The 14,802-nt window shown below is 43.3% G+C and overlaps 1 protein-coding gene across 2 annotated transcripts; it reads right to left on the bottom strand.

Moving 5' to 3' along the window:
* Positions 1-845: 845 nt before the first annotated feature.
* Positions 846-12,418, bottom strand: apeh (acylaminoacyl-peptide hydrolase). 2 transcript variants are annotated; one of them, XM_029621446.2, is made up of 24 exons: positions 12,320-12,418; positions 11,379-11,483; positions 10,416-10,545; positions 10,202-10,328; positions 10,036-10,123; positions 9,728-9,803; positions 8,862-8,953; positions 8,635-8,712; positions 8,396-8,533; positions 8,206-8,297; positions 8,066-8,106; positions 7,870-7,991; positions 7,698-7,758; positions 7,500-7,597; positions 7,348-7,399; positions 7,103-7,191; positions 6,781-6,919; positions 6,532-6,615; positions 6,227-6,307; positions 5,066-5,154; positions 2,936-3,126; positions 2,312-2,414; positions 2,047-2,153; positions 846-1,562 (listed from the first exon to the last, which is right to left on the bottom strand). In XM_029621446.2, exons 2-24 carry the CDS (start codon positions 11,388-11,390, stop codon positions 1,457-1,459), a joined length of 2,196 nt encoding a protein of 731 aa, XP_029477306.1. In that variant the 5' UTR covers positions 11,391-11,483; positions 12,320-12,418; the 3' UTR covers positions 846-1,456. The 2 variants fall into 2 exon arrangements, with proteins under 2 accessions (XP_029477306.1, XP_064861333.1); XM_065005261.1 differs by lacking the exons at positions 11,379-11,483; positions 12,320-12,418 and having other exon boundaries at positions 10,416-10,920.
* Positions 12,419-14,802: the final 2,384 nt, after the last annotated feature.

Here is a 14,802-nt window from a genome sequence, read left to right as displayed (position 1 = left end):
CAACTGCACATGGGGACAAAGATCATACTTTTTGGAGAAATGTCCTCTGGTCTGATGAAACCAAAATAGAACGGTTTGGCCATAATGACCATTGTTATGTTTGGAGGAAAAAGGGGGAGGCTTGCAAGCCGAAAAACCTCATCCCAACTGTGAAGCACAGGGGTGGCAGCATCATGTTGCGGGGGTGCTTTTCTGCAAGAGGGACTGGTGCACTTCACAAAATAGATGGCATCATGAGGTAGGGAAATTATGTGGATATATTGAAGCAACATCTCAAGACATCAGTCAGGAAGTTAAAGCTTGAGCGCAAATGGGTCTTCCCAATGGACAATGACCCCAAGCATACTTCCAAAGTTGTGACAAAATGGCTTAAGGACAACAAAGTCAAGGTATTGGAGTGGCCATCACAAAGCCATGACCTCAATCCCATAGAAGATTTGTGGGCAGAACTGAAAATGCTTGTGCGAGCAAGGAGGCCTACAAACCTGACTCAGTTACACCAGCTCTGTCAAGAGGAATGGGACAAAATTCACCCAACTTATTGTAGGAAGCTTGTGGAAGGCTACCTGAAACGTTTGACCCAAGTTAAACAATTTAAAAGGCACTGCTACCAAATACTAACTGAGTGTATGTAATCTTCTGACCCACTGTGAATGTGATGAAAGAAATGAAAGCTGAAATAAATCGCTCTCTCTAATATTCTGACATTTCACATTCTTAAAATAAAGTGGTGATCCTAACTGACCTAAAACAGGGAATTTTTACTAGGATTAAATGTCAGAAATTGTAAATTGTAAAAAAACTGTAAATTTCCAACTTCAACTGTATAAAAAAAAAGAAGGATGTTTTATAGCCAAAACATGTTTTATTGATAGAATCATTAGAGAAAGAACCCTGGTTGTTACAATCAATATAAAGCATCTGCAACCCTGGAAAGCACCATCAGAATGAACGTAATGAGTAGAATGTGTAGTGGAGACCTTTCACCAGGTGTTACCGTTACTTGGTCCATAACGTTTAGCTCAAGTATTTTCATTCTCTTCATATTATGACCACAACTTAGATGATGAAACTATACGGCTGTTTAGTATCTCTCTAAATAAAAAGGTATTGGATCATTTTTGAACGGCAGTACCCGTAGCCCTTGTTAAATCATAGGTGAAACCGTTTCATGAAGAAACGCTGAAAATAAGGACTAGTGTTGCTAAATTACAGGCAAAATCAATGTTTCAACAGTTTCATATTTGATATAGGACAAGAACTTGCCATCATTCAGAAGATGTAATTCCAAAGCTATAAACTGATGCAGATGATCTAATCACAGATGACTTAGTGCAGGTAGCCTACAGTACCCTCAACGCTTTGGCCTGACCCTCACGCCGTTGTAATACAGATTAACATCCTGTTAGCATGCTAGAGCTTTCATAGGGTTAGCATGCTATCGCTAATGGTATCGTCACAGAGACAGGTGCTGGGTCATCCAGAGAGCGATGTTCATGAAGCCATCAGACTCCGCGTCCACCTTGGACAGGGAGTGGTTGTTCCCAGGGTACCATAGCAATCTGAAAGAAAGGCACCCAGGCGGAGTTAAGAAAGTAGAGTCAGCAATGCAATGCATGAAGTAAACAACAACATCGGGCTGACAAGAAAGACCAACTAGGAAAGACCATGGAAGCGTGAGGCTCTGTGTCGGTGCTGCAGCTATCACGTTTATAGGAGATTGAAGCTCACACATGCACATGCAAAGATACTGTGTAATACTGAGTGCATTATCTTGCATAGCATTCATCTGTGGTTCATCCCACTGCTCGTGGCAACGTCGAATCACTGAGTCTCAGTTTAAGACGGTATCTTTTTTTTTTTTTTTTTTTTTACAAATAGGAAGAGAAAAAGTCTTTGGCAAGCACCCCCATTAACTGGTTAGCTGTTGATTACCTTTACTTATCGCATACAAAGTACTTCACTGTCTTTATTCTGATATGTGACCACCACACCACTAAATACTACATTACCCAGCAGCCAACAGCACAAGGGCAGTCTACTCACCGCACGGGGACTTGTAGTGCCTTCAAGGCTCTGTAGTACTCAATCCCCTGCTTAGGGGGCACACGCTTATCATCTTCTCCCAGAATCAGCAACACAGGAGTCTTCACCTGAATGGCGACAACAGTCACATACATTGTTACAGTCAACACACAGACACAAGGCACAGAAAAACAATGGTAGAGAGACAGCAAAGCTTTTTTCACCTGCATTGGATCAGTAAACAAACAGAATGTGAAACACACAGTCCGCTGGATAACACACACACCTGTTTGACATGTTTGATAGGAGACTTGTTTAACATCTGCTCCCAGACTGCAGGGTCGGGCAGGCAATCTGTACTGTAGTTATAGCCAGCCTCCACCATACACCTGAAACACACCTACATGTTGGATAACCACACCTTATAGAGAAAAGAGAACAAAAAACTAATCGTATGGATTCTATCATATCTAGTTTCCCTTCTGGTGGTTTGAATTACTGACTGCTTCCTCTCCCTAGAGAGACAGACAGACGACACATCCCGGCAAGCCTACACAACCCCCTAAGACTGAAGTGTGTATGTCTCTCTCTGTATCCACCAACCTGAAAGTAAATGTCATGGATGTCAAGCCTATGTGGTAATAACTAAGTAGGGCTGGGATGATGTCCTGGCACTGAAACAAGACATGAAGCGGACTGAACTTCTTTAGGAAAACATCCCTGATGTTGGAAACATGTTGTCATCCAGAGTCACATGTATTTAGTTTCCAAGCTATAGCACACAATATTTTACATACAGCAGGTTTTTAAAGGATTTTTTTGCCATGGAAAATATACTGTGATACTGGTATCGTCCCTATGAGTTAGTGGATGTTTGTGTGGGCACGGTAGTGAGAAAGTGTGACTGTACCAGTCTGGGATGTCGGTGCTCCCAATCATGGAGGCCAGGTTGATGACGGGGTTCCGAGCCACGCAGGCCTTGTAGAACTCTGGGTACTGGCCAATTAGATGACAGGCCACGAATCCGCCGTGGGAACCCCCGGCAACCGCAACCTTCTGCTCGTCAAACGCCCCGCCCCTCAGAACACTCTCCACTGCAAACTAGAGCCAGAAACAACAGCATGATGAAAGAGAGGGAGGGTAGAGGGAGGGTGAGAGAAGTGAGAGAAAGTACGCGGGAGGAAGCAGAGTGGTCTGAGAGGGAGATGACAGAGACTACAAAAATACTGTGAAAATGAAACGTCACTGATTCTAGGGCTGAATACTATAGACCAGGGATGCACAATATATCGGTGAACTTAGTGGAATCGGTCGATATTAGCTAAAACCGCCAACATCGGTATCAGCCGATGTCTAGTTTAACGCTGATGTGAAAAACAGATGTCAAAGCTGACGTGCATACCTATATAACGTAGGTAGATGACGTGCATACATACCTATATAACGTAGGTAGATGACGTGCATACCTACCTATATAACGTAGGTAGATGACGTGCATACCTACCTATATAACGTAGGTAGATGACGTGCATACCTACCTATATAACGTAGGTAGATGACGTGCATACATACCTATATAACGTAGGTAGATGACGTGCATACATACCTATATAACGTAGGTAGATGACGGGCATACCTATATAACGTAGGTAGATGACGTGCATACCTATATAACGTAGGTAGATGACGGGCATACATACCTATATAACGTAGGTAGATGACGTGCATACATACCTATATAACGTAGGTAGATGACGTGCATGCATACCTATATAACGTAGGTAGATGACGTGCATGCATACCTATATAACGTAGGTAGATGACGTGCATACCTATATAACGTAGGTAGATGACGTGCATGCATACCTATATAACGTAGGTAGATGACGTGCATGCATATCTATATAACGTAGGTAGATGACGTGCATGCATACCTATATAACGTAGGTAGATGACGTGCATACCTATATAACGTAGGTAGATGACGTGCATGCATACCTATATAACGTAGGTAGATGACGTGCATGCATACCTATATAACGTAGGTAGATGACGTGCATGCATACCTATATAACGTAGGTAGATGACGTGCATACATACCTATATAACGTAGGTAGATGACGTGCATGCATACCTATATAACGTAGGTAGATGACGTGCATACCTACCTATATAACGTAGGTAGATGACGTGCATACATACCTATATAACGTAGGTAGATGACGTGCATACCTATATAACGTAGGTAGATGACGTGCATGCATACCTATATAACGTAGGTAGATGACGTGCATGCATACCTATATAACGTAGGTAGATGACATGCATACCTATATAACGTAGGTAGATGATGTAATAACGCCACGTAAAATGTTGTGCTATACGTGCAACACAGCATTCCTAACCTAGCCCACAATGTCTGCTGTGTGGATCGAGCAGCCAACAAGTCAAGCAGTCATTTGAAATGGAATTCATTGCCCTTGACAATCAACCAATCTCTGTCTTGGGTGATTGTTGGCGTTCTCGCCGACTGGTCGAGCACCAGTACACACTACCAAGTGTGCCATTTTTCCCCAGATGTTGCCCTACCGGAGTTACACAGTAATAGCGTCACTGCTATTAGCTTCACGACTGACATTTGGACCAGCGATGTCAGCCCCATGAGCATGACGAGTCTGACAGAACAGTGGGTCGACAAGGATTTCGTACTGAGGAAAGCCGTATTGCCCAAGAATGTGCTGGTTCTCATACCGCTGCTGTCATTTCAATGGCATTTGAGAACATGAACACACTCCTGGCTCCATTCGAACAACTGACTGGAGAAATAAGCTCATCAACTGTGTCTGCAGCAGACGTGATGCCCTCTGTCATGGCATTGAAACGATCAACAAAACTTCAGACACAGGCTGTGAACAAGCGATTCGGTGGCATTCACTCTTTACTGTGTAGACCAGAAATGTAATATCGGTTCATCACTACTATAGACTATTAAGCCACACAGTGGTCTGAAAAGACTGTGGTGTAACTCATGTTTCTGTACCTGAACATCCTTGACGTCTTGAGTGCCCACATTACCAGGTAGAGAGAGGATACTGTCCTGGCCGTAGCCTATAGAGCCGCGGTAGTTCACTGAAAGGACACAAGTGAGGTACAAGTGAACATTTCAACCCCCCCAACAGCTTCCCCTGTTGTCACTAATCTCGCTCAAACAGAAATGTTTTTTTGTTCGAATGGAGCTATTTGTAAGTCACTCCCAGAAAATGATTTTGAGGCAGGGTGACATTTCACCTTCAGCCCTACTCTCCCCTACACACTCAGATTGCAGAGCGGTAACGTGCTTAACGATGCCGTCGCTGTAAAAATTCCCTCCCTATGGCTCTTATAACTTGAATGTGCCTCAAGAGGAATATTTCTCTCACAGAACACACAACAAGCAGACTAGGTAAATAGATAAACTATTCTATGAGGTTGTCAGATTTATTTGATTCATTACTTGTTGTGCTTGCAGAGGAAAAGTAAATGTGGACTGTTGTAGCATCTTCAACGTACACCTCGGCAGAAATATGTTTTCACGGTTCATATGTTTTGGGTGTGGCGGCCATGATTTGGCCATGGCGTAGCGTGACGACTGCAATGGAAACACTGTTACCATGTCCATGTTAAAACACCATAATCAGCTACGTCTGTGATCCCTGGCAGCAACACTGACTACCTGCTCCTGTAGCTAGTTTCCTGGATTCAACACACTGGCTCGGTGTAGACAATATGTGTGGGGGAAAAGGCTGTCAATCAGAACGTCTGTGTATACCACCCTGATGCAGTACAAAATCAGAACAAATAAACAAACAAAGACATTGAGTGCGGACCCAACTTTAATAATCGGCCTGTGGCTTGGTGATCTCTCCCCTAAACCCCTAACCAATCCCACTGGGCACAGACACCAGTTCCACATCTAGTTTTGATTTACATTTGATTGAGTTGTCTACTAACGTGAATTCAAATTGATAGAAACAAAAAAATGACCAACTCATTGGTTCAACAAAAAAACAACGAGACAAAAACATGAAATTCCTTCACATTGATGAGTTTTCGCAAAGCCAATCAGTTTCCCACAATGATTCAACGTCACCACATTGTTTCCACGTCAAGATTTTCAATCTGTTATGCAGATAGAGACATAATAAACCGTAGCTCTACTCACCCAGTAGGATAGCAAAGCCCATCCTGCACAGCACTGAGGAGGAGAGCAGCCAGTCTGCTACAATCACAGAGTGAGGACCACCTGAGAGAGAGAGAGAATGTAGCTACACACTCACACACACAAACACAACAAGCTCCGGGGTGAAGTTTCCCCTAGGTACAGATCTAGGATCAGCTTCCCTTCCCCCAACCATAACCGTTAGAGGGGGAAATTCCAAACTGACCCAAGATCAGCATCTATGAGCAACTTCACCCTACTCCCCACAACCAAGCAGGGGCACACACACTATAAGGTGTGTAACTTACCATGTGGGGTGACTATGAGTGGCAGTTTCACTCCCTCCTTCACATCCTTTGGTTTCAGCAGGAGGGCGTCAAAGTCCACACCAGCTACATAACAAGGATAATATTACATCTAATTTGATCTGTCACACACACACGTTTAGAAGATGTTAATGCAGGTGTAGCGCAATGCTTGTGGATTCAGACACATAGGAGAGGATTTACTGATAATTGACATGCTAGAGAGAAAACTGTCAGAGTGGATGTTCTTACGGTATTGGCTGTTGTCCTGCTCTGGGGGCGGGGTGAAGTTGAGGATCTGCCAATCGATATCTGGCTGGGTCTGAGAGTCCTCCAGCACGACCCAGTCCACCTCCTCACGAGAACCACCCAGTGGCAGGAAGCCCACCCTCTAGCCACAGAAAATGAGGTAATTAATAACAAAACAATAGACAATGGGCATTAAGCAGACATTACTATAAACGACTCATCCAAAGAAAGACATTTCAATAATGTGTCTATTTTACTGCAAAGCATTGTCAAGTAAAACATAACGTTTATGGAGTATGTATATGTGTGGGTGTGTCTACATTACCAGGCTGGGGGGGCAGTTAGGGGAAGACCAGCTGACCACCATCAGGTTTCTCTCGATGGTCAGCAATGACCAGCTGCCCCCTGGAGACTCTACAGGGGAACACAACCACAACAGCGTTAGGACGTCAGTCAGAATGTTAGAACAGCAACAACAGCCCTAGAGCTTTACAACTCAGAGACTGTATTTGTCAGTGGACTGACTAGGGGGCAGGGGATAGTTAGGATAGTGAGTGTGACCCCACTCACTTGATGTCAGAGAGGTGACGCTCCCTGTGGTCGTTTCCACCAACAGCAGATCCTACAGGAGACAAAACATGTTAATATGATTTGATTGCGGCCATACATATGGCATAATTCATTCTGCTAATTATCTCTGATAAGTGTCTAGGGGTGGTTACCTTGCGGCTGCCCTGTGGACAGGAGACCAGGATGCGCTGGCTGTCAGCTGACCAGCACAGAGGAGACAGGGACGAGCTGTAGATCCCGGCAAAGCCATCTTGAACACACAAACAGTTAGGATAAACATAATACACTCACAAAGTACCTGTAATTATATTAACAAATTCTACTTTACAAAAAAAGAAAGGTGTCCTTACCCTCCCTGGGTCTCTTTACCACATCCACCACCACAGAGGTCCTCTTGGTGTACCAGTCATACTGTAACACACAGACAACTCAACACATGAGCTATATTCCAACAGTATTCAAATCATTTCTCTAATTGGGAGCAGTTGGATATGTTTTCATCTTTCTTGCTCACTCACTCACCATGCAAAGCCTGCTACACTGCTGGTGAGGTCCGTAGACAGCACACTCCAGGTAGATAATCCTGCACTGGTCTGGGCTGAGCTTGGGGGAACACACAGCACTGGAGCCTGATGAAAGCTGCTCTGAGAGAGAGAAACACAAACAGACTTCTAGAAAACACTATGGTCATGTATAGCTCAGAGTGAAATACACTTACCACACTGTCCCCCAGTCAGGTCAACATAGAACAAGGAGGACCTGAATTAGAAAACACAGAGAGAGAGTGAGAGGCCTTTACTGGATTTAAGAGCTGCTACTTATAACCACCACTCTGATCTGACCAATCACAGTGCTCACCTGCGGTTGGGTGAGTATTTGAGGCCCAGTCTGAAGGGCTCATGCCACCAGCCCACGAACACCACGCCTGTGTCACTCGGAGCCCAAAATGCCTGGGGATACAAGTTATAACACTGATACAGCACATATATACATTGCAACACAAACACACAGAAATGGCACCCAGCAACACACACACACACACACTGACCTGGCCTGGCGAGATGTTATCTGGGACTCCCTCTAGCACAGAGACGTTGCTACCCTCGATGTCCAACACACACAGCACAGGTGAACTCTTACCGACCAAGGTCTCCCCCCAGTCCTCGTAAAACACAAACTGCTCCCCCTGCAGGACGGGAGGAGCAAACACAGTATGGTGAACCAAGACGTTTGAGTTAAAAGCAGGGGGTCAGTCAATGGAACAGTTTATCATTGGATCCTCCTTACCTTTGTGGTCTCCTCCTCCTTGCCCATTTTCACCCCCTCCTCTTCATCAGCAAGAGAACAGGACTCAGGAGACACTGACTGTATAGTAGAGATGGAAGGGGTTAACAAATAGACCAAGTGAGGAAATCGCTAACACATTTTGCAGTGAAGTTCATTAGCACTGCATTGTGAGAGTGCATTGTGCTCATATTTAAACTTTAGGTGTGTGTGTGTTTTGAAGGCCAGACCTGGAAGAAGGACTCTGCCTTGAGTCTCTTTCTCTCAGCCACATACAGCAAGTGAGTTTCAGAGTGGGACCACACCAGGCAGCCAAACTGGTCTGGGAACAGATACAAATGAACAGGTGGGTCAACCAAAGAATGTGCCTGATATACTTTGGTGTTAAGGCCTTCCCACGCTGTACGTCAGATTCAGTATTTTATGACTATTACATGTCACACTGTGCGATGTTACCAAATTATTATATTGCCATCAACCTGGCCATATTGTACGATTTGCTTCAGTTCCCTCATCACATTCTGTGATTGGCTTGCAAGGCTACGTAGGCTACGTAGGCCGATGTAGGCTACGTAGGCTGATGTAGGCTACGTAGGCTGATGTAGGCTACGTAGGCCGATGTAGGCTGATGTAGGCTACGTAGGCCGATGTAGGCTGGCTGATGTAGGCCGATGTAGGCCGATGTAGGCTGATGTAGGCTACGTAGGCGGATGTAGGCTACGTTAACTGCAGCGGTGGATTTGACCGGAGCATGTGCCAGCACCAGTAGGGCATGCCTCCCTCTATGCTTATGGGCGAGTGAAGAGAGTTCAGAAAAGCAAAGTATGCATCTTAGAAATAATTCACACAAACTTTATATGTCCGAACTCCAAATCAAATCGGCTTCCTAAGAATAACAGTTGCTGTGGTATTATTTTGATTCAGCGATTTTCCCCAAGGCGTGTACATTTTGTCTGGGGCGGCCAAATCCTGGCATAAGACGGCACAAATGGTGCAGTCTGTTCGGGTCTTCAGGGAAAACAACAGTTTATTGTCTGCTAGTAACAGAAGAACTTCAGGAAGTCTCATATACAGAGACATTACATTGGTGTCTCACCGTCTTCATAGACCTTGCCATGTTTCTTCAGGGCTGTCAGGTTGATGCTCTTCACTTTGATGTTCTTACTCCAAATCTGAGGGGTCACCGAATGGAGGAGGGGTCAAAGGGAAAAGAGGGTCAGCTGTCAATCAAAATGAGTGAAAGAGGTTTAGGATATAGATGCAGGGGGGTTTCCCCAACATAGGCACTTATCCAAGGTCAGTTGTGCAGACAGATGGAGAGACAGAGAGAGAGAGAGACAGAGAGAGACAGAGAGAGAGATAGAGATAGATAGGAGACAGAGAGACAGATAGAGAGACCCTCACCTCCAGAAACTGTTTGTCCTCTCCTTTGATGATGCTCTCTCTCACCACCGCTTTCATGTCTCCTGATGGAGAGTCTTTACTCAGCAACCTGACACAGAGAAAACACTAAATCAACTACACACACACAGAACACACTCATGCGTCAAACTGTCAAATGTCCACGTACTCTCCCTTGATCTCTGTGCAGTTCCCTGAGGGTCCAGAGTAGACCACAGACTTGTCGTCGTGAAACACAATGTACTGCCGACAGAACTTGACATTCTCGTTCCTCTCCAGATCCCGCTGACTCCATTCTAGCGGACACGGAATAAAAGGCATGAAAACCCACACAGACCGACGAACAGGGAGACACAGACAGACCGACGGACAGACACACACACCTGTGTAGATGTTGCTGTATTTTCCTCCATACTGCGATGTTATGACTGGCCCTACGTCAGCTCGGGTCAAGGAGGGAAACAGGCTCAACTCCCGGTAGAGTTTGGAGATGTCTTCCGGATTAGTCATTACCTTTCCACACACAACAGATGAGGAACTTGCACATCGAGTCAGGGATAAACAATGTCTCACAACCCGCATTGATGAGGTCATCTTTTACTGATTGTCTCTCTTGACCCTGGACTGAGACAGAGGTAGACTGGCTTGTTTACTGATTGTCTCTCTTGACCCTGGACTGAGACAGAGGTAGACTGGCTTGTTTACTAATTGCAATAGTCAGTGCAGCATGCAATTCCTCTGTCTCACTACATAAGCAACAATGAAATCATTATTAACACTGACAGGCTTTGTGACAAAACAAGATCCAAGGTTATCTAGCTCAGGAATATGACTCTTGTAGGTTACTGGTTAGTAAGTTCAGTAGCTATACAGTTGGCTGGCTAACTAATAATTTTTTTAAATAACATAGTTTTAAATGACTGTTTGTTTAGTTGAGCACGCTATATCCAACATAACTAGAGTTGCTTACTTGACTGACCAGGAAGTGCTTTCTGCGCGTCACCATAAGAAAGCTACCAGATAGCTAAACCGATGACTGCCTAATGCTACACCGCAGACATTATAGCCCATATCTCTGCCTACACTAGCTGGAAAATAAATAGTTAGCATTTCAAATGCACTACACTAGCTGGAAAGAAAGATAGCGAACTAACGGTAGCTACTTAAATTAGCTAGTTAACTAACTAACGTTCGTACATAATGGGAAGTTGGACAAGCAAGTAGCTAGGTTAGCAAGGTAGTACATAATGGGAAGTTGGACAAGCAAGTAGCTAGCTTTGTGTAAAAGCTCACATTAAATTGAAATAAACTGGAATTTAACACACTGATAGCTATTTAAAAGTTACCTGGGACTCCATCGCGGCTCTGACTGATCAACAGCTCTCCGTGTGGTCTCGTTTTCTCTGTGTTGTTAGGCAGGGTACACCAGGGTTGCCATGTCATGGGTTTTCCTGTAAATTGGGATAATTTGACAATGACTGCGTTGGATGGGAGCGGATCACTTTTGTCCAGTCGGTCACCGCGTTTCAGTGTGTTGCATTTTGGCAGTGGTGGAAAATGTACACAATTGTCATTCTTGAGTAAAAGTATAGATACCTTAATAGAAAGTCACTGAAGTAAAAGTGGAAGTAACCCAGTAAAATACTACTTGAGTAAAAGTCTAAAAGTATTTGGTTCGAAATATATTAAGTATCAAAAGTAAAAGTGTAAATCATTTCAAATTCCTTATATTAAGCAAAACAGATGGCACCTTTTTCTTGTTTTTAACATTTACAGATAGCCAGTGGCACTCTCCAACACTCAGACATAATTTACAGATAGCCAGGGGCACTCTCCAACACTCAGACATAATTTACAGATAGCCAGGGGCACACTCCAACACTCAGACATAATTTACAGATAGCCAGGGGCACTCTCCAACACTCAGACATAATTTACAGATAGCCAGGGGCACACTCCAACACTCAAGACATAATTTACAGATAGCCAGGGGCACTCTCCAACACTCAGACATAATTTATAAAAGATGCATGTGTTTAGTAAGTCTGCAAGTTCAGAGGCAGTAGGGATGACCAGGGACATTCTCTTGTTAATAAGTGTGTGAAATGGACCATTTTCCTGTCCTGCTAAGCATTCAAAAAATACCTTTGTGTGTCAGGGAAAATGTAGGGAGTAAAAAGTACGATATTTTCTTTAGGAATGTAGTGAAGTAAAAGTTGCTTAAAACATAAATAGTAAAGTACAGATCCCCCCCCCCAAAAAAAATAGTACTTTAAAGTAGTTTTACTTAAGTACTTTACACCACTGCAGCTGTAGCGGACATGAGTCGGTCACTATCCCGTGATAAGGTAGCCCGCCTTCGAACTTCAAAATCAGTCTGCCCTCAGCCGAAGAGAGCATTTCCTCTTTGTCACGTCGGTTGCGCCCGTGCGAGATTTAGGTTCATATCCTGCGTGTTACACATAATGTGGGAGTGTCTATTGTGAACCAATCTTTAGTGTTTTTGTTTGACCCACACGAACGTGACCAAAGACATGACTACAACCGGAACCAACATTGATATTTGAGGCGCTCCCCCTGATTATACATACATACATGTATGATTTTAGTTTGTGAGTGTATGATATGGTTGTTGGATACATGTTTATTTCGACATCATATATTTTTTTAAACACTGCCATCTGAGCTTGGCTGTTGGACGACCAAATTAGTGTCCTTCTTTCGGCGATCGCAGATGCACCTCCCCAGAGTTGAATCCTCGACTTTCGTCTTCAGTTGGTTGCTTCAGCCTTACCACTTAAAACAAGCCCATTGAGACCACCTATTCAGGGTTGCCAGGTCAAGTTCAGTTTCTACAAAATGACTGAAAAGCTCGCCCAAATCCCCTGAAAACTAAGCCCATTTTTTTTCATAGCAAAAGAGTTGCCCTATCTATACAATGAACCCATGTTTCCTTAGCGTTATCGAGCCAATTAAGAATATCATAGTAATGACATGAGGAACAAAATTCGGGTTAACCTCAAAATAATAATTATTGCAAGCTATGAGATAATAAAGGCATTTGAATATGTGGCAAGAGAAAATATCATTCTCCCTTATTAAACTCGGCAGATAATTTTCCATCAATTGATGTCAATTCAACTCGTTTGATTGCTATGATTATGCAATAAGGCACAAGGGGGTATGGCATATGGCCAGATGCAACGCAGAGTGCCTGGATACAGCCATTAGTGGTAGATTGGCCATGTACCACAACCCCCGGCTGCCTTATTGCTATTATAAACTGGTTACCAATGTAATTAGAACAGTAAAAAGTAATGTTTTGTCATACCCGTGTTATATGGTCTGATGTACCACGGCTTTCAGCCAATCAGCATTCAGGGCTCAAACCAGGTTTAGAATTGTAAATAAATCCCCTTTGTGCATGTACATAACTATAGGTAACTCCGACAGAAGAGTTTGAGTGATGAAAGTTGGACAGAGGATCTCGAAATCTCTGAGCAAGAAACACTTGGATGAACATAAAAAAACTAACGTCTAGGCTATTTTCTGGCAATTGTTCTGTTATTATGTGCCAGATGTTAAGACTGCAAATCTTTATAAATGTCCCATTTGCTAGACTGACTTGTCATGTCAATAGACAGTCTATAGACTAAAATCTTGGTTTATGCCAAAATTTTGCCATAGTTTGCTTAGAGAAAGACAAAGTGATAGGCCTACGTCTCATTTAGGCCTACATCTAATTTAATATAGTCTACAGTAGCCTAGACAAGATTTAGGCAATATGTAAACTGAACAATTTAGCAGCTTGCTTAGTTAATTCATTCAGATGAATTAATTCACCATGAATAGCGAGGTGATTTTGCAATAAAAAGTGCTTGTGTTTCCCTAATAGCCTGCTGGAATAGGCTACTGAGGATGTGGTCATAATTTAAATCACTGAATTAAATCACTGACTCCAGTGATATCATCATTTCAACATATTTATCGTATCAAATGGTAGCCTACAATGGCATATACATGAATAGCCTACTTGATGGCCAACGAAAGCTAATGTATAATTCTCCACATTTAGCCTAATGTCAGTTTCATTGAGGACTTTCCCCATAAAAAGAACCACGCGAGGGAGTTCCATAACTTCTATTTCAAATGTCCACTCGGGCAGCCGCCAAGAACTGAGCATGCACTTAGCTTGATACCGTTTTCTTTAAGCAGTCAACATTAGAATGCAGTTGAAACCATCTCCGAACGGATTTATGTAATGCGCCCAAAGTCATCTTCCAGTGCTTTGTCTGCATTATTTATTGATGTGCATCAGTTCTAGCTTATGTATGTTTTATGGAAAAAGGTTTGGAAATGGGTGTCTCCATAATGACAATCTAAATAGCCTGACCAATGTTGCCAACTCCTCTCAGTAAGGAAAGCAGCTATTGGCTGCTAAATGGCGTCATCGCCTAATTTGCATATTTGGTCATGTGCATGTAATTGTGATGGACGCTGTAGGAGAGAGGAATAATGTTGTGGGAGAGACAAAAAGCGAGTAAAAAAAACCTAAATATGTTTAGAACTACAAATTAACATTATTCTGTCAATTCTTGTTTTTTTTATGTCACAATTCCAACCCTCCTCCTTTATCCAGGCTTGGGACCGGCAACAGTGACCCAAAAGAGACACCCTGGCGGAGTTACTAGTTTTTTTTTTACATTAGTTTTCTTAAATTTGGTTTGGTTTTTAACCTCATGGTCCCGCCCTGGCTTACAGTCAAATGCA

This window comes from Oncorhynchus nerka, linkage group LG20, assembly GCF_034236695.1.
Source record: "Oncorhynchus nerka isolate Pitt River linkage group LG20, Oner_Uvic_2.0, whole genome shotgun sequence".
Taxonomy (NCBI): Eukaryota; Metazoa; Chordata; class Actinopteri; order Salmoniformes; family Salmonidae; genus Oncorhynchus; species Oncorhynchus nerka.
The sequence above is the reverse complement of the archived record's forward strand: the minus strand, read 5'-3'. Positions and strand labels throughout refer to the sequence as shown.

What these genes read in the sequence shown, in the direction of transcription:
- apeh (XM_065005261.1), bottom strand. Translation starts at nt 10,626, where the DNA reads ATGACCTCATCAATGCGGGTTGTGAGACATTGTTTATCCCTGACTCGA. An exon ending in TGCACAGAGATCAAGGGAGA is followed by an intron (nt 10,124 to 10,201) that starts GTACGTGGACAT and finishes TCTCTGTGTCAG; the next exon opens with GTTGCTGAGTAAAGACTCTC. An exon ending in AGGCAGAGTCCTTCTTCCAG is followed by an intron (nt 8,713 to 8,861) that starts GTCTGGCCTTCA and finishes TCTACTATACAG; the next exon opens with TCAGTGTCTCCTGAGTCCTG.